The sequence below is a fragment of the Hypanus sabinus genome, chromosome 1 (genome assembly GCF_030144855.1).
Source record: "Hypanus sabinus isolate sHypSab1 chromosome 1, sHypSab1.hap1, whole genome shotgun sequence".
In the NCBI taxonomy this organism is placed as follows: domain Eukaryota; kingdom Metazoa; phylum Chordata; class Chondrichthyes; order Myliobatiformes; family Dasyatidae; genus Hypanus; species Hypanus sabinus.
Window position 1 is genome coordinate 209170349 of NC_082706.1, and position 23519 is coordinate 209193867.

Sequence of the window (23519 nt, forward strand, 5' to 3'; positions counted from 1 at the left end):
TATGTCCACAGGAAAATTAATCTCAAGGTTGGCCTCCAAAGAGCTATCGGTGATCAAATACGACAGAGTACCTAAACAAAAACATGGATTGTAAAGAGTAAATAAAATGAAAGGCAATTAGAAAAACTCACAGCTGGAGAGTATTTTAGAAACATAGAAAACCTACAGCACAATACAGGCCCTTCGGCCCACAATGTATTTACATGTACTTACGTTAGAAATTACCTAGGGTTACCCATAGCCCTCTATTTTCTAAGCTCCATGTACCTATCCAGCAGTATTTTAAAAGACCCTATTGTATACGCCCCCAACACTGTTACCAGCAGCCCATTCCATGCACTCATGACTCTCTGCGTAAAAAACTTACCTCGGACATCTCCTCTGTATCTACTTCCAAACACTTTAAAACTGTGCCCTCTCGTACCAGCCAATTCAGCCCTGGGAAAAAGCCTCTGACTATCCACATGATCAATGCCTCTCATCATCTTATATACCACTGTCAGGTCACCTGTCATCCTCCATCACTCCAAGGAGAAAAGGCTGAGGTCTTTCAGCTTGTTCTCATAAGGCATGCTTCCCAATCCAGGCAACATCCTTGTAAATCTCCTCTGCACCCTCTGCACTGTTTCCACATCTTTCCTGTAGTGAGGCGACCAGAACTCACAGAACTCCAAGTGGGGTCTGACCAGGGTCCTATATAGCTGCAACATTACCTCTTGGCTCCTAAACTCAATCCCATGATTGATGAAGACCAATGAACTGTATGCCTTCTTAACCACAGAGTTGACCTGCATAGCAGCTTTGAGAGTCCTATGGAATCTGACCCCAAGATCCCTCTGATCCTCCACACTCTCAACAGTCTTACCATTAATACTATATTCTGCCATCATACTTGATCTACCAAAATGAACCACCTCACACTTATCTAGGTTGATCTCCATCTGCCAGAAGTGCATCCCAGTTCTGCATCCTATTGATATCCTGCTGTAACCTCTGACAGCCCTCTACACTATCCACAATACCTCTAAACTTTGTGTCATCAGCAGATTTACTAACCCATCCCTCCACATCCTCATCCAGATCATTTATAAAAATCACAAAGAGAAGGGGTCCCAGAACAGATCCCTGAGGCACACCACTGGTCACCAACCTCCATGCAGAACATGACATGTTTACAACTACTCTTTGCCTTCTATGGGCAAGCCAGTTCTGGATCCACAAAGCAATGACGCCTTGGATCCCATGCCTCCTTACTTTCTCAATAAGCCTTGCATGGGGAACCTTATAAAATGCCTTTCTGAAATCCATATACACTACACCTATGGCTCTTCCTTCATCAACCAGTTAAGTCACATCCTCAGAAAATTCAATCAGGCTCGTAAGGTATGACCTGCCTTTGCCAATGCCATGCTGATTATTCCTAATCATATTATGCCTCTCCAAATGTTCATAAATCCTGCTTCTCAGGATTTTTTCCATCAATTTACCAACCACTGAAGTAAGACTCACTGGTCTATAATTTCCTGGGCTATCTCTACTCCCTTTCTTCAATAAGGGAACAAAATGTGCAACCCTCCAATCCTCCAGTACCTCTCCCGCCCCTATTGATGATGCAAAGATCACCACCAGAGGCTCAGCAATCTTCTCCCTCACCTCCCACAGTAGCCTCGGGTACATCTCGTCCGGTCCCGGTGGCTTATCCAACTTGATGCTTTCCAAAAGCTCCAGCACATTCTCTTTCTTAAAATCTATATGCTCAAGCTTTTCAGTCTGCTGCAAGTCATCACTACAATCACCAAGACCCTTTTCCATAGTGAATACTGAAGTAAAGTATTCATTAAGTACCTCTGTTATTTCCTCTGGTTCCATACACACTTTTCCACTGTCACACATGATTGGTCCTATTCTCTCACACCTTATCCTCTTGCTCTTCACATACTTGTAGAACGCCTTTGGGTTTTCCTTAATCCTGCTCTCCAAGGCCTTCTCATGGTCCCTTCTGGCTCTCCTAATTTCATTCTTAAGCTCCTTCCTGCTAGCCTTATAATCTTCTAGATCTCTATCATTACCTAGTTTTTTTGAACCTTTTGTGAGCTCTTCTTTTCTTCTTGACTAGATTTTTTACAACAGCCTTTGTACACCATGGTTCTTGTACCCTACCATCCTTTCCCTGTCTCATTCGAACGTACCTCTGCTATAATTTCCCTGAAAACATCTGTTCCCAATTTATGCTCCCAAGTTCCTGCCTGATAGCCTCATATTTCCCCTTACTCCAATTAAATGCTTTCCTAACTTATCTGTTCCTATCCCTCTCCAGTGCTATGGTAAAGAAGATAGAATTGTGATCGCTATCTCCAAATGCTCTCCCACTGAGGGATCTGACATCTGGCCAGGTTCATTTCTCAATACCAGATCAAGTACAGTCTCTTCTCTTGTAGGCTTATCTACATATTGTGTCAAGAAACATTCCTGAACACACCTAACAAACTCCACCCCATCTAAACCCCTCACTCTAGGGAAATGCTATTCAATATTTGGGAAATTAAAATCTACCACCACAACAACCCTGTTATTATTACTCCTTTCTAGAATGTATCTCCCTATCTGCTCCTTGATGTCCCTGTTTCGATTGGGTGGTCTATAAAAAAACACCCAGTCAAGTTATTGACCCTTTCCTGTTCCTAATTTCCACCCACAGAGAATCAGTAGATATTCTGTCAATGACTTCCTCGTTTTCTGCAGCCATGATACTATCTCTGATCAGCATTGAATTTTGAAGGCATTAAATTAGACTTGACATGAAATGGAAAAAGGAAAAGGGTGAACCTTTCAAGAGATCAAAATTTCAAATGATGAAGAGGAGGCATACAGGAGATAGTTCAGCTAGATGAGTGTTGTCGCAACAACAACCTTACACTCAACGTCAGTAAGATCCAGGAATTGATTGTGGACTTAAAACTTAAGGAAACATACACCAGTCTTCATCAAAGGAACAGCAGTGACAAAACTGGGCACCTTCAAGTTCCTGGTTATCAACATTGCTGAAGATCTATCCTGGGCACAACATATTGATGCAATTACAAAGAAAGCTCAAGAGTGGCTATATTTAATTGGGAGTTTGAAGAGACTTGATATGTCACCAAAGACAGTTGCAAATTTCTACAGGTGTACCACAGAGAGCATTCTAACTGGCTGCATCACTGTCTGGTATGGAGGAGCAGAAAGTTTTAAACCCAGTCAGCTCCATCATGAATACACACTCAACATTTAAGGAACAGCTTCTTCCCCACCACCGTCAGATTTCTGAATGGACAATGAACACATATACACTACCTCACTATTGCTTGACTTTTTTGCTCTCTTTTCACACTAATAATTTAGTTTAATTTTGTTTATATCCTATGGTATACTGTTATCACAAATCAACATATTTCACAACATGTGCCAATGATATTAAATCTGATTCTGATTCAGAACCCCATCTTCCAACCATACAATCTGACTCCCCTACAAGGATTTTGGTCTGGAGTGACTGAAGTATAACTTGCCTGACCTGACAGTATAGCGTTCAGCATAGCTCTTTACAGGGCCAGCCACTGGAGTTCTATTCCGAGCACTGTCTGTAAGGATTCTCTCCCAGTAACGGCATCGATGCTCCATTTCTGAGCTTGCTATGCTGGCAGCAGACACATGGTGACACTCATGGGTTGCCTCCAAGCACATCGGATTGTGCTGGTTGGTGATGCAAATAATGTGTTTCACTGTACCTGTGACAAATAGAACTAATCTTTATCTTTTTAAATCTGTACATGCCACACCTCTCTCAGAATTGGTCTCAGTTTCCCCCAAGCATTTAAGGATTTCCTGTATACCTTGTGTTAATTTGAATTATCCTCCAAGTTCTGTATGGCTTTTGTAGTAATTCTGAGACACTTTCATTCTCAGCTCCATGTTGGCTACTTCGAGTAGTGGCTAGTGTAACACTTTACAGTGCTAGCAATCGGGGTTCAATTCCTGCAGCTGCCTGTAAAGAGTTTGTGTGTTCTCCCCTTGACCGCGGGGTTTGCTCTGCATGTTCCAGTTCCCATTCACACTGCAAAGACGTACAAATTAAGGTTAGTGAGTTGTGGGCATGTTATTTTGATTCAGGTAGCATGGAGACACTTGCTCTGTATCTATGTTTAAATGTGTGAGCTTAACTTCTCTGATAGCCTGTTACCATGCAGCAGAGGTGAATCTATATCCTCATTTCCCCTTCCAGATTGAACAACTCATCAATGTAGAATGCTGCACTTAATAATTGTAATAATAATGCTTTAGAATCAGAGTCCTACAAATTATATTACAACTGATCTATCATGCCAGATAGGACATCCCATAAAAACCATCCAGATATAATACAGGATAAACAAGCAAGAACAACTTACTTAATAGATACTGCCATTCCAAACACACATACATACAGAAATCAACAAGTGAAAAACACCAGAAATATGCTGAACTAATAAAGGAAATTGAAAGACTATGGAACATGAAAAGGGTATACATTGTCCCAATGGTAATATCTACAACTGGTGTCATTCCCAAAGTCACTACAAAATAGCATTAAACAATCAGACCTACACAGGAATATCTATGTAAATCCTCAGAAGCCACAATAATAAACATCACTAGAATAGTCCAAAAGTTCCCAGCAGTTGATAAATAAGTGTGCTTGGGTTTCACCTCAGGATTCACCAGCTGAGCTGAGAAAAAAAATACAACAATAATAAGAATCTTACGAGGGGTGATTGATAAGTTCATGGCCTAAGGTGGAAGGAATCAATTTTAGAAAACCTAGCACATTTATTTTTCAACATAGTCCCCTCCTACATTTACTCACTTAGTCCAGTGGTCATGGAGCATATGGAACTTGGACCTTCAGAAAGTATCCACAGATGGGTGATTGATAAGTTTGTGGTCCAAGATAGCAGGAGATGAGTTATACAGCTCTCGTTACATGCACATTCAGGTCAACTCTGAGTGATTATACAGAAAGTTAATAGCTCATCAGTTAATAACTCATCAGGGTTGATTGATAAGTTCGTGGCCTAAAGTGAGTTATTAACTTTAAACTTTCTGCATATTCACTCAAAGAGTTGACCAGCCAGCATGTGCCTGTAAGGAGAGCTGTATAACTCATCTCCTTCTACCTTAAGCCACAAACTTATCAATCACCCCTTGTATTTATAGAGCACTTTTCATACCTTTGATGAATTCAAAATGCTTTACAATGGAATAGAATGCAAATATTAAAAAATAAAAATATAAAATTTAACCCGAAAATAAAAGACAAAAAGATGTTAATTCAAAGCAAGGATAAATGAATAGATTTGGAACTAGCGTTTAAAAGTGTCAAGTGAGTCTGCATCCCTTATAGTTTTAGGTATTGTTAGGAGCACAGCTTTAAAAAGCTGACTTGTCACTTATCTTTTGAGGGATATCGTTTAAATTTAAGAGACTGGCGGAAGAAGTCCTGAGAGCTGAGTAGAATTATAAGATGAAAACGATTCTGTAATGCAGTCCGGTCCCAAACCATTGAGGCGTTTTTAAAACAAGTAAGAGAACTTTAAAGTCAATCCTAAACGACACAGGAAGCTCGGTCATGCTTGGTCACAGTGCCACGTACCTGCACTCAAGCAGCCAATGGTTTTGCCTCTTTTGGGAGCCAGGTATCTGTTTCCAGACCCGCGTAGTGTGTGGGCAGGTAAATGCAAGTGGGGGAGAAAAGTATTAAAGGAAGCCCAATGTATTTGCATGGGTCGCGCGCTGGCTGAAGGTATGGCGATCGCCTCCTCCGGTTAGGAGGGTTGCAGGTGTGGTGTGTCTCCTCTCCCGCTGATTTACTTTTAACTGCGGAAGGGGAACCGCTTGCGCGGGGCTGATTTGCGGACTTGGATTGACTCTGCATGGTGGAACATGACAGCGTCTCTGGATTACCTGGTGGTTTTATTCGGGGCGACAGCCGGGGCGCACGGCAGAAAGCTGGGATCTGACGAGAAAGAGCTGGTGCTTTTGTTGTGGCAAGTAGTGGACTTGGTAAACCGAAAGGTAGGGACCGATTTCGCTTGCACTCTGAAATGTTGAGGGACCGGAAGACACAGGAGCAGAATTGGGCCATTTGGCCCATCGTGCCTGCTCTGTATTCCATCATGGCTGATTTATTATCCCTCTCAATCCTATTCTCCTGCCTTCTCCCCGTAACCTTTGACACCCTAATCAAGAATATATCGGACTCTGCTTTAAATATACCCAATAACTTGGCCTCCACATCCGCCTGTGGCAATAAATTCCACAGATTCGTCAGCTCTGGCTAAAGAAATTCCTCCATCTCTGTTCTAATGGACGTTCCCTCTATCCCAAGGGCTCTCAACCTTTTTTACGCCATGGACCAATACCAGTAAGCAAGGGGTTGGTGGATCCCAGGTAGGGAACCCCTGTCCTATTCTGAAGCTGTGTCCTCTGGTCCTAGAGTCCCCACTCTCTCCACATCCATTCTGTCAGGACCTTTCAATATTCGATAGTTTTCGATGGGATCCTTACTAGTACACAGCGTGCGAATCCGCGGAAGATAGTACGTTTAACCAGAGATTTGATATATGCATTTTCCAGGCAGGGGTCATACACAAAACGTTCGTAAAGCCTAATAACTCGGAGTTAACGGAGCGACACGCTGAACACACTGGCGTTACAGTGGAAAATCTGATGACAGCGGAACCTCTGGAAGAAGTCCTTCAACAGGTGAATAGGCGCCTTCCGTTAAAAGTCGCTCCGTTCTTGTTGTCAGTGGAAAAATCCAATTTGATCGGCGCTACGCCCAGTCTTTGTCCTCGTTTCACCTCCTTTTCCCTCCCCCTCATTTCTAAAATTATTTCAGAATCAGGTTTTATAGCACTGGCACAGGTCGTGAAATTTGTTGTTGAGAGGCAGCACGACATTGTAATACCTAATAATAAAATAGTATAAATTACAATAAAAATAAGACCATAAATACAGGAGCAGAATTTGGCCACCGAGTCTGCTCTGCCATTTCATCACTGCTGATCCAACTTCCTTTCAGTCCCAGTCTCCTGACTTCTCCCCAAATCCCTTCATGCCAAGATCAATCAAGAATCTATAAATAAAAACACAAAATGCTGGCAGAACTCAGCAGGCCAGACAGCATCTATGGGAGGAGGCAGTGACAACGTTTCCGGCCAAAACCCTTCATCAGGAGTGATGAAGAATCTATAAACCTCTGCCATAAATATACCTAACGACTTGACTTCCAAGCTGCCTGTAGCAAAGAATTCCACAGATTCACCACTCTCTGGCTAAAGAAATTCCTCCTCGTCTCCATTCTAAAAGGACGCCCCTCTATTCTGAGGCTGTGTCCTTTTGTCTTAGACTTTCTAACCATAAGAAATGTCCTCTCCACATCCACTCTGTCAAGGTCTGAAACTGGAGAGGGTTCAAAGGAGGTTCATGCAAACGACTGCAGGACTGAACGGCTTATCATATGAAGAGAATTTGATAGCTCTGGGCCTGTATTCACTAGAATTCGGAAGAATGAGGGGTCAAGAGCGTGAATTTGTTGAATACCTATGAGGTGCTTTGTAGAGCACCTACTAGGTGATCAGCTATTCTGGATTGGGTGTTATGCAATGATTAGTGAGCTTAAGGTACTGGAACCTTTAGGAGGCAGTGATTACAATATGATTGAGTTCAATTTGAAGTTTGATAGGGAGAAAGTCAAGTCTCACATAGAAGAAGTTCAGAGGAGTAAAGGAAATTGCAGTGTTATGAGAGTTATGTTATGGCCAAAGTAACTTAGAAGGGGATGCTGGCAGAAATGATAGTGGAGCAGTAATGGTGTGAGTTTCTGGAAAAGATGAGGAAGGTGCAGGATAGACATATTCCAAAAACAAAGAAATACACAAATGGCAAAATAATACAACTGTGGCTGACAAGGGAAGTCAAAGCTAATGTAAAAGAAAAAGAGAGGGCATACAACAAAGCAAAAATTAGTAGAAAGATAGAGGATTGGGAAGTTTTTAAAAACCCACTGAAAGTAACTATAGCAGTCATTAGGAGGGAAAAGAAGAATATGAAAACAAGTTAGCAACCAATATCAAGGTGGACAGTAAAAGCTTTTTCAAGTATGCAAAAAAATAAGAAAGATGAGAGTAGATATAGGACCACTAGAAACTGAGGCTGGAGAAATAATAATGGAGGACAAGGAAGATGGCAGAAGAACTAAATGAGTATTTTGTCTCTGTCTTCACTGTAGAGCACACTAATGGTGCCAGGTGTTGAAAGGTGTGAGGGAAGAGAAGTGAGTGCAGTTACTATTACAAAGGCGAATGTGCTCAAAAAGCTGAAAAACGCACCCCAGGGTTCTGAAAGAAGAAGCGTTAGAGATTGTGGAGACATTAGTAATGATCTTTCAAAAATCATTGGACTCTGGCATGGTTCTGGAGGACTGGAAAACTGCAAATGTCACTCCACTTTTTAAGAAAGGGTGGAGGAAGTAGAAAGGAAATTATAGACCAGTTAGCCCAATCTCAAGATTGGGGAAGATGTTGGAGTCAATTGTTGGATGAGGTGATGGAGTACTTGGTGACACAGGACAAGACAGGACAAAGCATGGTTTCATTAAGGAAAAACCTTGCCTGATGAACCTGTTGGAATTCTTTGATAAGATTACAAGTAGAATAGATAAAGAGGATGCAGTGAATGTTGTATATTTGGATTTTCAGAAGGTCTTTGACAAGGAGCTACACTGTTAAGAGACCACGGTGTTACAGGAAAGTTACTAGTGTTACGTACCCCGTAACTAGGTCATTTACCAGCATTTACCATTGAAGTCTGATGGTACTATTTTTAAAAGTCTTTATTTATAAAGGGGCACAAAAATAAGATTAATACAAACATTCAGATAATATACATGGTCACTACTCAATCTAAAAGCGCGGGTATAATAATAACCATCAATAAGAAATAGCTCAATCGTTTGTCTAGGGGATAATATATTGTCCGATGGAAATATAAAAGTCACTCAGTTCCTGCAGGCTTCAGCCTTTGGGGACCGCTGGGTTTTCACTTGTTGGAGAGAGAGAGATTTGTGAGAAAAGAAACTTGCCCAGGTCTTTTATGAAGCAAATCCGTTGAATCGGGAAAGTTGGTTCCCCGTTGTTAGTTCAAGAACATCGGTTCTGTGGTACCCGCCACCAGCTCCCAAGCAAGGGGAACCGAACACACGTGGCTTCCTTCAAATGGCTTCCCGCTACTACGGGATCATTAGCGTTTCTTCTGGTGCATCTGAAGGGGTTGTTCCCCAGACCCTCTTTTATACTTCCTCACGGGGTCTCAGATGTCAATCAGGTTGGGATGATGCAATCTCTCTCTCAACCAGCCCACTTTGCCCGAGGGCTTGCACGTAGTATAGTCCCCAATCCACAAACATGGTCTCCAGGAGACAATGGTCAATGTTGCGTTAATTTGCATCACCGGGGAACGAGGCATCCGGTACGTCTCTCTCCCATCTCCTGGGTCTACTTACCACCCCCCCCCCCACCAACTAGTGCTCTTGCGAATCTCACAAAGGAGGGGGCTGCGGACATAACACTAGCATGCTTAGAACATTGGCTGATTGGTAGGATGTAGCGAGTGAGAATAAAAGGATCCTTTTCTGGTTGGTTGCCAGTGACAAGTGGTGCTCTGCAGGAGTTGGGGTTGGGACCCCTTCTTTTTATGCTGTACGTCAATGATTTAGATGATGGAATAGATGGCTTTGTTGCCAAATTTGCAGATGATATTAAGATTGGTGAAGGGGCAGGTTGAAGAAACAGGTACGCTGCAGAAGGACTTAGGCAGTTTCAGAGAATGGGCAAGAAAATGGCAAATGAAATACAATGTTGGAAAATGCATGGTTATGCATTTTGATAGAAGAAATAAATGTGCGGACTATTTTCTATACACGGAGAAAAATCTGAGATGTAAAGGGTCTTGGAGTCCTTGAGCAAAATACCCTAAAGCAGGGGTGGCCAACCCTTTACATTCCATGTGTCAATTTTTTCACTCACAAGTTCAAATGTGCCATGCAACTCTTGTACCCTCATTCAATTCTTGTAAAAATATGTTAATATAGAACTCGTGTGTGAAAAAATCGCATCTGAACTCGTGTGTGAAAAAACTGATGCATGGAATGTAAAAGGTTAGCCACCCCTGCCCTAAAGGTTAACTTGCAGGTTGAGTCTGTGGTGAGGAAGGCAAATGCAATGTTAGCATTCATTTCAAGAGGTTTACAATATAAGAAAGAGCAGGGATGAAATGCTGAGGCTCTATAAGGCACTGGTGAGGCCTCCCCTTCAGTATTGTGAAGAATTTTGGGCTCCTCATCTAAGAAAGAATATGCTGGCATTGGAGGGGGTTCAGAGGAGGTTCACAAGGATGACGCTGGGAATGAAAGTTATCATTAGACAGAGTAGATATGGAAAGGATGTTTCCCATGGTGGGAGAGTCTAGGACAAGAGGGCACAGATTCAGGATAGAGGGTGCCCTTTCAAAACAGAGATGTAGATAAATTTCTTTACCCAGAGGAGAATTTACCCAGGAGAATTTGTGGAATTTGTTATCACAGGCAGCTGTGGAGGTCAGGCCATTGGGTGTATTTAAGGCAGAAATTAGCCATAGTATAAAAGGTTTTGGGGAGAAGGCCAGAGAGTGGGGCTGAGGAAGGGGAAAATAATCAGCTATGATTGAATGGTGGAGCAGATTCGAAGGGCCAAATGGTCTAATTCTGTTCCTGTGTCTTATGGTCTTATGGTAATACTGATACATTGAACTTTAGCTTCTCCTTCTCAAATTTTAGTGTGAATTCAATCATATTATGATCATTTGCTCCTCAGGGTTTTTTTTAACCTTAGGCTGTCTAATCTCTCACTCTCTCTCTAAATATGTATATGAAGTAGGGAGGGTGTGGCAGAGGGCTGCAGTGTGCTATTGGACCTGATGGATGTTGCATTGAGAAGATGGAGTTCTGGCATTCCTCAGATCATTGTAGTCCAGGTTCTGCCACAAGGCTCCAAAAGCAGCAGTGTTCGGGGAATAATGAGGGATCTTCCTTGTGGCACATGGGTGGGTATGGCTGTGGTGCTCAGCTGGATTTGCAAGAGATCAGGGAGTGATCATTTCCATTTTGATACATCTATATATCTTTGCATCTATACATATATCTGTATTATAAAATAAGTAATGCAAAAAGAGAGGGAAAATAGTAAGGCAGAATACATGGGTTCAGTGTCTATTCAGAAATTGGATGGCAGATGGGAAGAATTTAGTGTTGATAAGTTGAGTGTGCATCATCAGGCTCCTGTACCTCCTCCCTGATAATAGTAATGGGAAGAGTCCATGTTCTGTGTGATGGGGGTCCTCCTTAAAGATGGATGTAATCTTTCTGAGGCATCACCTTTCGAAGATGTCCTTGATAGAGATTAGTGCCCAACATGGAGCTGGCAGAGTGTACAATTTCTGCTACTTTTTACGATCTTGTGTAGTGGACCCTCTATACCAGACAGTGTGTAACCAGTTAAGCTGTTAGTGCCAAATACTGTGGCCAAGAAAACAGTTGAAAATAGCTGATAATCTATTTGCTTTTGGTTTGGTAGGTGAAGAGTGTGATTGTAATTCAGCCTTCTGGAACTCTCTCCCAGAGCTGTACGTAAGTTCCAAGGAATACCATGCTGACTCACTTTGGAGGAGCACATGTTTGGGACTTTCGTACAAAGCTGACTTTTTTTTTAAAGAACAAAACACAAGATGCCAGAGGATCTCAGCAGGTCAGGCAGCAACCATCTATGGACCATAAGACATAGGAATAGAATAAGGCCAATCCACCCATCAAGTCTGTTCAACCATTGTGGCTAATTTATTATCCCTCTCAACCCCATTCTCCTTGTAACATTTGGTGTCCTGACTAATCAAGAACCTATCAATCTTGGCTTTAAATATACCCAATGATTTGGTCTCCATAGATATCTGTGGCAATGAATTCCACAGATTCACCACACTCTGGCTAAAGAAATTGCTCCTCATCTTTGTTCTAAAAGGATGTCCTTCTATCCTGAGGCTGTGCTCCCTGGTCCTAGACCCCACCCCCTCCAACCCCACTATAGGAAATAACCTCTCCATGTCCACACTATCTAGACCTTTCAATATTTGATAGGTTTCAATGAGATCCCTCCTTATTCTTCTAAATTCCAGTGAGTACAGACTCAGAGCCATTAAACAATCCTTTTACATTAGCCCCTTCATTTCAACTTAATTGAAATTTAGACCTTGATCTACAATGGGAGGGGATTGATTAACTGTCAGGCCAAGACCCTTCATTAGGATCATCTGTATCTGCAGAATCTCAACAGAATACATTCTACAGTTGCTGGAAATCTAGAGCAGAACAGACACAATGCTGAAGGATCTCAGCAGGTCAGTCAGCATCTGCGGAGAGGAGTAAACAGTTGAAGTCCTGATGAACGATCTCAGCCTGAAACATTGAATGTTTATTCCTCTGTCTGACCTGCTGAGTTCCTCCAGCATTTTGCATCTGCAGGATCTCTTCATGTTTTTTGAAAGAGTTACCATGGGGATATTGGGTGGGAGGGAGAAAGTAAACTCCGTTTAATTTAGTACTGAAACTTAATTTTCAAAGCTCCTAAACTTCAACACTGAACTGATTCCACAGCCAGCTCATGTTCTCATTATTTATTTATTTTAAATTTATATTCCTTTGCATATTAGTTGTTTGTCTGCCTTTGTTTATGTGTAGTTTTTCATTGAGTCAGAGTCAGGTTTATTATCACCAGCATGTGATGTGAAATTTGTTAACTTAGCAGCAGCAGTTCAATGCAATACATAATCTAACAGAGAGAGAAAGAAATAAAATAAAACATAATAATAAATAAACAAGTAAATCAATTACATATTTTGAATAAATTATTTTAACAATGTGTAAAAACAGAAATACTGTATATTTTAAAAAGTGAGGCAGTGTCCAAAGCTTCAATGTCCGTTCAAGAATTAGATGGCAGAGGGGAAGAAGCTGTTCCTGAATTGCTGAGTGTGTGCTTTCAGGCTTCTGTATCTCCTACCTGATGGTAACAGTGAGAAAAGGGCATGCCCTGGGTGCTGGAGGTCTTTAATAATGGACGCTGCCTTTCTGAGACACCGCTCCCTAAAGATGTCCTGGGTACCCAATATAGAGATGACTAGATTGCAACCTTCTGTAGCTTCTTTTTGTCCTGTGCAGTAGTCCCTCCATACCAGAAAGTGATGCAGCCTGTCAGAATACTCTCCACGGCACAACTATAGAGGTTTTTGAGTGTATTTATTGACATGCCAAATCTCTTCTAATACAGTATAGCTGCTGTCTTGCCTTCTTTACGACTACATCAATATGTTGGGACCAGGTTAGATCCTCAGAGATCTTGACACCCAGGAACTTGAAGCTGCTCACTCTTTGCACTTCTGATCCCTCTATGAGGATTGGTATGTGTTCCTTCATCTTACCCTTCCTGAATCAAGTTTAATATCACTGGCATATGTTGTGAAATTTGTCTTACAGCAGCAGTACATTGCAATACATAACATAACAGTAAAGAAATATACATACTGAGAAGTTAAGTAAGTAGTGCAGAAAGAGTGAAAAATAGTGAGGTAGTGTTCATGGGTTCAATGTCCTTTCAGCAATCTGATGGCGGAGGGGAAAAAGCTGTTTCTGAAATGTTGAGTGTGTGTCTTCAGGCTCCTGAACCTCCTTCCTGATGGCAGTAATGAGAAGAGGGCGTGTCCTGGGTGATGTGGGTTCTTAACGATGGATGCAGTCTTTTTGTGGCATCGATTTCATTGTCCTGAAGTGTTGAGTGTGGGTATTCAGGCTCCTGAACCTCCTCCTTGATGGTAGCAATGGGAAGGGGCATGTCCAGTCTCCCCTTGACAGAGCTGACTGAGTTCACAATTTTCTGCAGCTTCTTCCGATCCTTTGCAGTGGCCCTCCATACCTGACAGTGATGAATGCTCTCCACAGTGCATCTGTAATCTATAGTATTTCTTTGTTCCACTGAAAATGCCTGCAAGGAAGTGAATCTCAGGGTAATATATCCATGCTTTGATAATACATTTACTTTGAACTTTGATTGCCGCTGAAATTAAGTACTACATTATAATGTAACAAACCCTGTCTGCTGCCGTTACCTTTAAAATAAGCATTTAAAGATATTTGATATGATTAAAGCCTCTTGATCAGTGTTGTGTGGAGTTCTGTTGCACTCAAAGACCTAGAGCGGTTTGCTTTTGTCTCCTGCAAACACAGCTGCAGCATACTGGTGCCTGTCTGGCTAACGCAGGAACTAACGGCTTTGGAGGCACCAGGCAAATCACCTATGCAAATTCATTGAGGGGCTGAAAGCTTTATCTGTCCTTTCTGCTGCCTTTATTTGAGTTATCACCAATTTCTAAATAGGTGCAGGAGATTTTGTAGATGCTGGAAATACAGAGCAATATGCACAAAATGCTGGAGGCCCTTTGCAGCAGGTCAGGCTGCATCTATGGAAATGAACGGTCACCAGCTGACCATATTATTTAATAGAATAATGACTATGTAATAATGTTTATAAGATTCCCATTGAAGATGCACGTGTAGGTACAGTGAAATCAAAAGCAATACACTGAGCAGAACACCAAGACTGTTTACTGCTTGTCAATGATGAAGGTACTTGCCTGGCTTTAGGGTATCAGCCCGAAACATTGGCTGTTTATTCCTCTCCATTGATGCTGCCTGACCTGCTGCATTCCTCCAGCATTTTGCATGTTATTCAGTGTTTTCTATGTGATTCAAATATGGCTTTCCCTCAGCCACAGCTTTCCATTGTACCTTTGCCATTTCCTGCACGTCTGCCCTTTCTCTCTTCTCCTCCCTGTCAGGGCAAGGGAACAGTTTAAAAGTTGCTCCAGCATTTTGTCTGTGTTACCTGTTGTTAGTTTCTTAAGGAATGGGAATGGCTCCACAACAAGTAATCAGAACTGCCTTCCGGCTGTCAGGGAGGTATACAGAATACAGAAAGGTGCTGGAAAAGGGCCAGAAACATCACAAAGGATCCCACCCACCCTGGTCATGGACTTTGTCCCACTCCCATCTGGGAGGAGTCTACATAGCATCCACACCAGGACCACCAGGCTCAAAACCAGTTACTTTCCCCAAGCAGTAAGGCTGATCAACACCCCCAGCCACTAACCCACCCAACTACCACTTCTTTATAATTTCCTGTCAGCTACCTTATAGGATTTTGTGAATAAAACAAGCCAGAGTCCTTTTATGTGCTGAACAAAAGATACAGCCTTTTACTTCCATTACCAACACACCAAATTCAGTCACCTTACACTGATGACATTATGTCAGATACCATTTCTTAAAGTGAACACAATTTCATGTCGGTGTTTTTGAATTATGTATGTTACGTACGCGCAACCCTGTAAAAGTATCCGCAGCAATAGACCACACCTGGAGTCTGGTTTTGCTGTTAATAAAACACTACTTTATTAGTAACTACGTCATATGGTAACTTAAACCAGGTAAATCAAGGGTTAATGGTGTTATGCATATCTAGGTGTAAATATATAAACACCCAAACTTCTTCAAGCTTAGGTGGTAAGTGAAACAGTCTTACGATAGTACGTAAGAAAGTTCTGCTCAAATGCACAGGTTAATTCATGCGAGATATTTGTAATCCAAAGGTGAAAGTTGTGAGAAGGCAAATACATCAATATTCCACAGATTCCACAACAGCAATACAAAATAACAATAGCGGTAGGTTTTATCGGGGGGGGGGGGGCACTAGTAAGGTGAGTGCAGTATAGACGTGTTTTTTCCAGCTCCTCATGGCAGACTAAACTTTACCAGTTAAAACTGCCTTTTTGAATGCTTGACTCTTAGTTTTTGTTGCAAGATCTCTGTTGTTTGTTTCTCTTTTACGCCACCAAAAAGTGTAACGTGAACATGTCCAGTAAAACAGCACGAGGCAGGAAGGGAGCCGCTTGCCTGCTAGCCGATGCTGTAGCTAATGTTAGCCGGGACCAAGCTAGCAAGAACCCTCCAGAAATGTCGTCAGTTAAAGAGGAAGATGAGCTTCCTCTTATTTGGCAGTTTGGCAGAAAATGTTAAACAAGCTCTTGCAGTCCTTCAATGAGCGGTTTGACAAGTTTGAGCACAGTTTCCAGAGTCTGTTGTCTGCCCAGCAAGCGCTCACTGAGAGACTGTCGAACACAAAAAATCAGACCGCTGACTACGGGCAGTGAATCCACTTTGTGGAAACTTCAGTCGCCGAGCTGCAGCAAGAAAATAAAAGGTTGTGGGCCAATCTTCCAGATTTGGAAGGGAGATCCAGAAGCAATAACATAAAGATTGTTGGTGTCCCAAAAGGCGAGGAGAAAGGGAGGCCGACTGAATTTGTCGCTAACCTGATTCCTAAGCTGCTGGGGGATGATAACTTCACCAAGCCGGTCGTTATCGATAGAGCACACTGCACACAACAGCCCAAACCACAAGAAACTCACGTTAAAGCCACTCAGCATAGGAAACTCAGGACTAATTGGATTTCACAGGTCTATCAGGCACCTTTCACTTCCAAAGCCAGAGACTGTGTTTTTTCATTTTCACTCATCCACAATTGTTCCAAATGGCAGATTTATAATTTTAACTGGGCATATCAATTCACTTCCCATTACACTGGTAAACGTTTACAGGCCGAACTCGGATGATCCAGGTTTTTTCTGTAAGGTGTTTGACTTGATCGCAGATAACGATTCAAGCGACATATTGATTGGGGGTGACTTTAATTGCTACCTGGACCCATATTTAGATAAGCTGTCCTCTGCCCCCCCCATCCAATATTCTTGATGTGCAAATTCTTAACAATTTGATGAAGTTGAAGAAGGTGGTGGATATTTGGAGACTACGACACCCACCTGACCGTGATTATTCTTTTTATTCTCCTGTACACAGATCATATACACGGATCAATTATTTTTCAGTTGATTCTAGATTAATCTCTCATATTGACCACATCAAATATCACAGCATAATAATATCTGACCATAGTCCTGTCGATCTTAATCTTCAATTGCCCCTCCCTAAGCAAGCCTATAACTGGTGCTTTAATCCCTTTTCACTCAAGGATCAGGCATTTAAAGAATATACTACGATGCACATTTTGCAGTTCCTTGAGACCTTGAGACAGTGGCGAGGTGAATGACTCAACACTCTGGGAAACACTTAAAGTGTATATCTGAGGACAAATTATTTCTTATGAAGCAACACAGAAAAGGGTTAAGCGAGATAGATTGGAAGTGATTGAGAAAGAATTAGTAGCGGCTGAACAGGCTTACAAAAACTCTTTGTTCCAATCAGATTATAATAATATTCTCAAATTTATATACGAATACAACTCCATTCTAGGGGAACAAATTGACAACATACTACTTAAACTTAAACAGCGCCATTTTGAGTTTGATGACAAACCACAGAAGTTATTGGCAAGGCAGTTAAAAGGAGAACAAGCAAAACGAGCCATTTACAAAATAAAATCCAAATCTGGCCTGATGTTTACGGACTTAAAGGATATTAACAAATGATTTAGTGAGTTCTATTCAGGAATTTACACCTCCAAATCAACAGCTACACAGGAAGATTTTGATAAGTTTTTTGATCTGCTTTACTTTCCACAGTTAGATGCAGCTTTCAGGGAGAATTTGGATTTGGAATTTTCGCTATCTGAGTTACAGGATGCCATCAAAACATTTCCCACCGGTAAGGCAGCTGGACCTGACGGGATCGGGCCAGAGTTCTACAAAGCCTTCCGAGATGTCCTTACACTGACTTTGCTGAGAATGGTTTGGGATACCTTTAAAAACAAGAGGCTTCTACCCTCTCTCAGTGAAGCAAATATCTATGTTTTATTAAAAAAAGATAAAGACGAAACAGACCCTGGAAGCTATAGGCCCATTGCTCTTCTAAATTATGATCTGAAAATAATTACAGAAGTGTTAGCAAATGGGCTCGGTAAGCATATAGCAAATATCATTCACCCGGACCAAACGGGACTTATCCCGGGCAGGTACTCCTTTTGTAACGTTAGCAAAATTCTCAATATTTTGTATGCCGATTATGGGAAAGATGATAGAGCTGCTTTAGTGTCTCTAGATGCCCACAAGGCATTAAATATGATAGAGTGGCCCTATCTAACTGCAACACTCAAGAAGTTTGGATTCGGCGATACTTTTATAGAATGGGATAAAATATTATATACCAATCCAAACACCTCCATTCACACAAATGGGTATAAATCCAATCCAATTCTGCTTTCCACTTATGCCTCAACAGATAAGCTAATCCAACAAAACTTTACCTTAAAGAATTCTTTATGAATATTAAACCAGGTAAAAGTGGCTCACCAAATTCCCAGTGTTTCCATACACGCTCCCATTTGTCAAAATCACTCATTTAAGCCTGGACAATTAGATGGGGTGTTTACAGTCCGGAGAGAGAGGGGTATCTGTACACCGATGGCCAATTTGCATCATTCGCACAATTAAGCACTAAGTTTAATCTTCCAAATTCACTTTTTTTTTCACTATCTCCAAGTTAGACACTCCGTTAAGGAAAAGTGCCCACACTTTGAGCCTATTTTCACCACCCATCCCTTTCTTGAAAGCCTCTTGCTCCCTCCAGACTCCAAACAGTTAATATCAAAATTTGTGAATTGCTTTACTCCTTTGGTCTCTACAGATTTTATTAGGGAAGCCTGGACTAGGGACTTGAACTCAAGAGATATCAATGGAAGTTTGGGAGGAGGCAGCATCCCGGGTTCACTGTTGTTCTATTAATTCATGCTACAGGTTAAGCCAGTACAAGGTGATGCATAGATTGCATTATTCAAAAACAAAACTGAATCGCATCTTCCCATCTGTGTCTCCTGATTGCGATAAGTGCCGCTCTGCTGAGGGCTCACTAGCACATCTTTTCTGGTTTTGCCCTACATTATGCAATTTTTGGACTGCAATTGGTGAGTGGCTCTCAAAAGCCTATTCTAGAGACATTCAGAACCAATCACAACCTCGCCATCTTTGGATGTTCTGCAGCGACTCTTGAGTTACCACATGACGTGCAGGTTGCTCTGCATCTCGGAATGGTGGTGGCTAAGAAACTTATTCTTCTGACCTGGAAGTCTACGACTCCACCTACCATTGCACACTGGCTCAAGGAGATGTTGTCTATTATACAAATGGAAAGACTGCTTCTGCACAAACCCAATACACAGAACATATTTGAGAGAATATGGGGACCTTTCTTGGCTCAGTGTCATATTACCTCACATACATAGTGATCTTGATCTGTCTAGTCTCATGAGTGGGTGTGGTGCCTAACCCGACTCCTTTATTCATTTTATTTTACATTGCTTCCGTGATACTGTAGCGACCCACTTTCTGCGCAGGCGAACCGGCTCTCAAATAGCCAGCGCGCGGGGAGTGACTTTGGTAATGCACCTCTGACGTCATTTCCGCCTGGATAGGGCGGGCGCTAGGGATTTAAATACCAGCACCGCGAAGTTTGAATAAACTAGTCTCGAAACGACTTACTGACTGCGTGTCGTTATTTCAGCGCTGTGTGTAGCACATTGCTACATTGGTGACCCTGACAGTCCAAATGGGATTTGGACCAAAGATGACCGACTCTTCATCTGTTCACGCAGTTTCGCTAAAACTGCCGACTTTCTGGACGCTGCGACCACGCGTGTGGTTTAGCCAAGCAGAAGCCCAGTTCCAGATTTGGCAGATATCCTCTGATTCCACGCGTTACTACCACGTGGTGAGGACTCTTGACCGGGAGACGGCTGCCCAGGTTGCGGATTTCGTACAGTCGCCCCCGGAAGAAGGCAGATATGAAGCATTCAAAGCACTGCTCATTGGGACCTTTGGCCTCTCATGGCGTGAGCGGGGTGCCTGCCTGCTTCACCTGGACAGTTTAGCAGACAGAATGCCGTTTGCATTGTTGAACGAGATGCTGTCCCTGGCTGACGGACAGAAGCCCTGCCTCATTTTCGAGCAAGCGTTCCTGGAGCAACTGCCCGAGGACATACATCTGCTGCTGGCCGATGCAAATTTCAACGACCCCCGGAAGGTGGCGGCCCGGGCAGACGTGCTGTGGAAAGCCAAGAGGGAGAGCATGGCGTCCGTTGGTCAGATTACCAGGCCACGTGCCCAACTGCAGACCAGGCCAGGCCCGGCAGGGGGGCGCACACAACACAGAGGCAGGAGTGAGGAGGCCAGTGAACAGTGGTGTTTCTACCACCAGTGGTGGGGCACAAAAGCCCGCTGTTGTCGCCCGCCCTGCCAGGACCAGGGCCAGCTGCTGCTAATGACTATGGCGGCAGGCCACCAGGACAGCCTCTTGTACATCTGGGACAAACAGTCGGGATGCCACTTCTTGGTCGACACCGGAGTGGAGATCAGCTTCTTGCCCCCGATGGGGTATGACACTCGCAACAGGAAGCCAGGACCCCCCTGAGGGCTGCAAACGGCAGTACGATACGGACCTACAGCACCCGCACAGTGCAGCTGCAGTTCAGCGCCAGCCGGTTCACGTGGGACTTCACACTGGCTGCCGTGGCCCAACCACTCCTGGGGGTGGACTTATTGCGAGCTCACAGCCTGCTGGTCGACTTGCAAGGGAAAAGACTGGTCCATGCCCAGACTTTCCAGACTTTCTCCCTGGGTGAAGCCAAGTTGCCGGCCCCATACCTGGACTCCATCACGCTGTCGGACAACGAATTCACCAGAGTCCTGGTGGATTTCCCATTGGTTCTAGCACCGCAGTTCACGGCAGCCATGCCCAGACATGGGATACAGTACCACATCCCGACCCAGGGACCACCCCTCCATGCCCGTGCACGAAGGCTCCACCCAGAAAAGCTCTGACTGGCGAAGGAGGAATTCAAGCGGATGGAGGAATTGGGGATCATACGGCGGTCCGACAGCCCATGGGCCTCCCCCCCTGCACATGGTGCCCAAAGCGTCAGGGGGCTGGAGACCATGCGGCGACTACCGCAGGCTGAATGAGGCTATGACACCGGACCGCTACCCTGTGCCGCACAATCAGGATTTTGCAGCAGATCTGCACGGCGCACGGATCTTCTCCAAGGTGGACCTTGTCCGGGGATACCATCAAATCCCGATGCATCCAGACAACGTCCCCAAAACAGCACTCATCACCCCTTTCGGCCTTTTCGAGTTCCTCCGCATGCTGTTCGGCCTGAAGAATGCCGCACAGATGTTCCAGCGGTTAATGGACGCAGTGGGACGCGACCTGGACTTCGCTTTCATCTATTTGGACGACATCGTCATAGCCAGCAGCAGTCAGGAGCATCTGTCCCACCTCCGTCAACTCTACGCCCGACTGAGTGAATACGGCCTGACAATCAACCCGGCCAAATGCTAGTTTGGGCTCGACACCATCGACTTCCTGGGCCACAGGGTTACTAAAGACGGGGCAACCCGTCTGCCCGCTAAGGTAGACGCAGTCCGCCATTTCCCCCGATCCAACACAATCAAAGGCCTTCAGGAATTCGTGGGTATGGTCAATTTCTACCACCGTTTCCTCCCTTCAGCTGCCTAAATCATGAGCCCCCTGTTCACCCTGATGTCGGGTAAGGGCAAGGACATTACCTGGGATGAGGAGTCCGCCGCCGCTTTCATTAAAATGAAGGAAGCCTTGGCGAACGCCGTGATGCTAGTGCACACCAGAATGGACGTCCCTACCGCCCTCACAGAGGACGCATCTAACACGGCAGTCGGTGGGGTACTGGAACAACTCATCGAGGGTCGCTGGCAACCCCTGGCATTTTTCAGCAAACACCTGTGACCACCCGAGCTCAAATACAGTGCTTTCGACCGGGAACTGTTGGCGCTATACCTGGCAATCCGGCATTTCAGGTACTTCTTAGAAGGCAGGCCGTTCACCGCGTTCACGGACCACAAACCGTTGACCTTCACATTCACGAAGGTGTCCAATCCCTGGTTGGCTTGCCAGCAGCGACATCTGTCCTACATCTTGGAGTACACGACGGACGTCCAGCACATCTCGGGAAAGGACAACGTCGTGGCGGACGCACTCTCCAGACCAGCTGTCCAGGCCCTGTCCCTGGGGGTGGACTATGCAGCACTGGCGGAGGCGCAGCAGGCAGACGATGAGATGCCCAGCTACAGGACCGCAGTCTCGGGTTTGCAGCTGCAGTTCTTTCTCGTAGGCCCAGGTGAGAGGACCCTCCTGTGCGACGTGGCTACCGGCCAACCTCGCCCCAATGTCCCGGCAGCCTGGAGGCGGCGGGTTTTCGACTCCATACACAGTTTGGCACACCCATCTATCAGGACAACCATCTGGCTGGTCTTCAGCAAGTTCGCTTGGCACGGACTTCGCAAGCAGGTCAGTGAATGGGCCAGAACGTGCACGCAGTGCCAAACAGCCAAGGTACAGCAGCACACCAAAGCCCCTCCGCAGCAGTTTGAACCGGAGGTTCGACCACATTCATGTGGATATCGTGGGCCCCCTACCAGTGTCCTGAGGAGCGCGGTACCTCCTAACTATGGTGGACCAGTTCACGAGGTGGCCAGAGGCGGTCCCGCTCACCGACACATCTGCCGATTCCTGCGCCCGAGCACTGATCGCAACCTGGGTAGCATGCTTCGGGGTACCGGCCCACATTACCTCCGACAGAGGCGCCCAGTTCACCTCCAGCCTGTGGTCGGCTGTGGCCAGCCTGTTGGGAACGCAGCTACACCACACAACTGCCTACTACCCACAGTCGAACGGACTGGTGGAACGCTTCCACCGTCACTTGAAGTCGGCTCTCATGGCCTGCCTGAGAGGACCTAACTGGGTGGACGAGCTTCCCTGGGTCCTGCTTGGAATTCGTACAGCGCCCAAAGAGGATCTGCATGCCTCGTCGGCCAAGTTGGTGTACGGCGCACCCCTGGTCGTCCCAGGAGAGTTCATACCAGCCCCAAGGGGGCAAGAGGAAGAACCTGCAGCAGTCCTGGTTAGGCTACGCGAAAGGCTCGGCAACCTGGCCCCCGTATCAACTTCACAGCACGGACTGACCCCGACCCATGTACCCAAAGAACTGCAAAACTGTAAGTTTGTTTTTGTACGAAGGGGCAGATACCTGGCGCCGCTACAGCGGCCGTACGAGGAGCCATTCAGGGTGATCAACAACAACGGGTCCACATACGTTCTGGACATTGGGGGGAAAGAGGAGGTTTTCACGGTGGACTGACTCAAACCAGCCCATGTGGACTTGGCGCAGTCGGTTGCACCGGGGCACAGAGGCAGGCCTCCCAAACAGAGTCCGACCCAGACTGAGGACATTGGGGGTTGTATCGCTGGTTCTGCAAGG

At 44.5% G+C, this 23519-nt stretch overlaps 1 protein-coding gene across 7 annotated transcripts in view; it reads left to right on the forward strand.

Moving 5' to 3' along the window:
• The first annotated feature begins 5702 nt into the window (after positions 1 to 5702).
• Positions 5703 to 23519, forward strand: part of esrp1 (epithelial splicing regulatory protein 1) — a 123667-nt gene continuing 105850 nt past the window's right edge. For 2 of the 7 annotated variants that reach the window (XM_059984918.1, XM_059984941.1), the window contains exons 1-2: positions 5705 to 6090; positions 6652 to 6780. In XM_059984918.1, the coding sequence (XP_059840901.1) occupies positions 5959 to 6090; positions 6652 to 6780 (261 nt within the window). In that variant the 5' untranslated portion in view covers positions 5705 to 5958. Of the gene's footprint in view, positions 6091 to 6651; positions 6781 to 17796; positions 17879 to 23519 lie in introns of those variants that run through there. The other 5 variants (XR_009514842.1, XM_059984954.1, XM_059984909.1 and 2 more) reach the window with 5 other exon arrangements.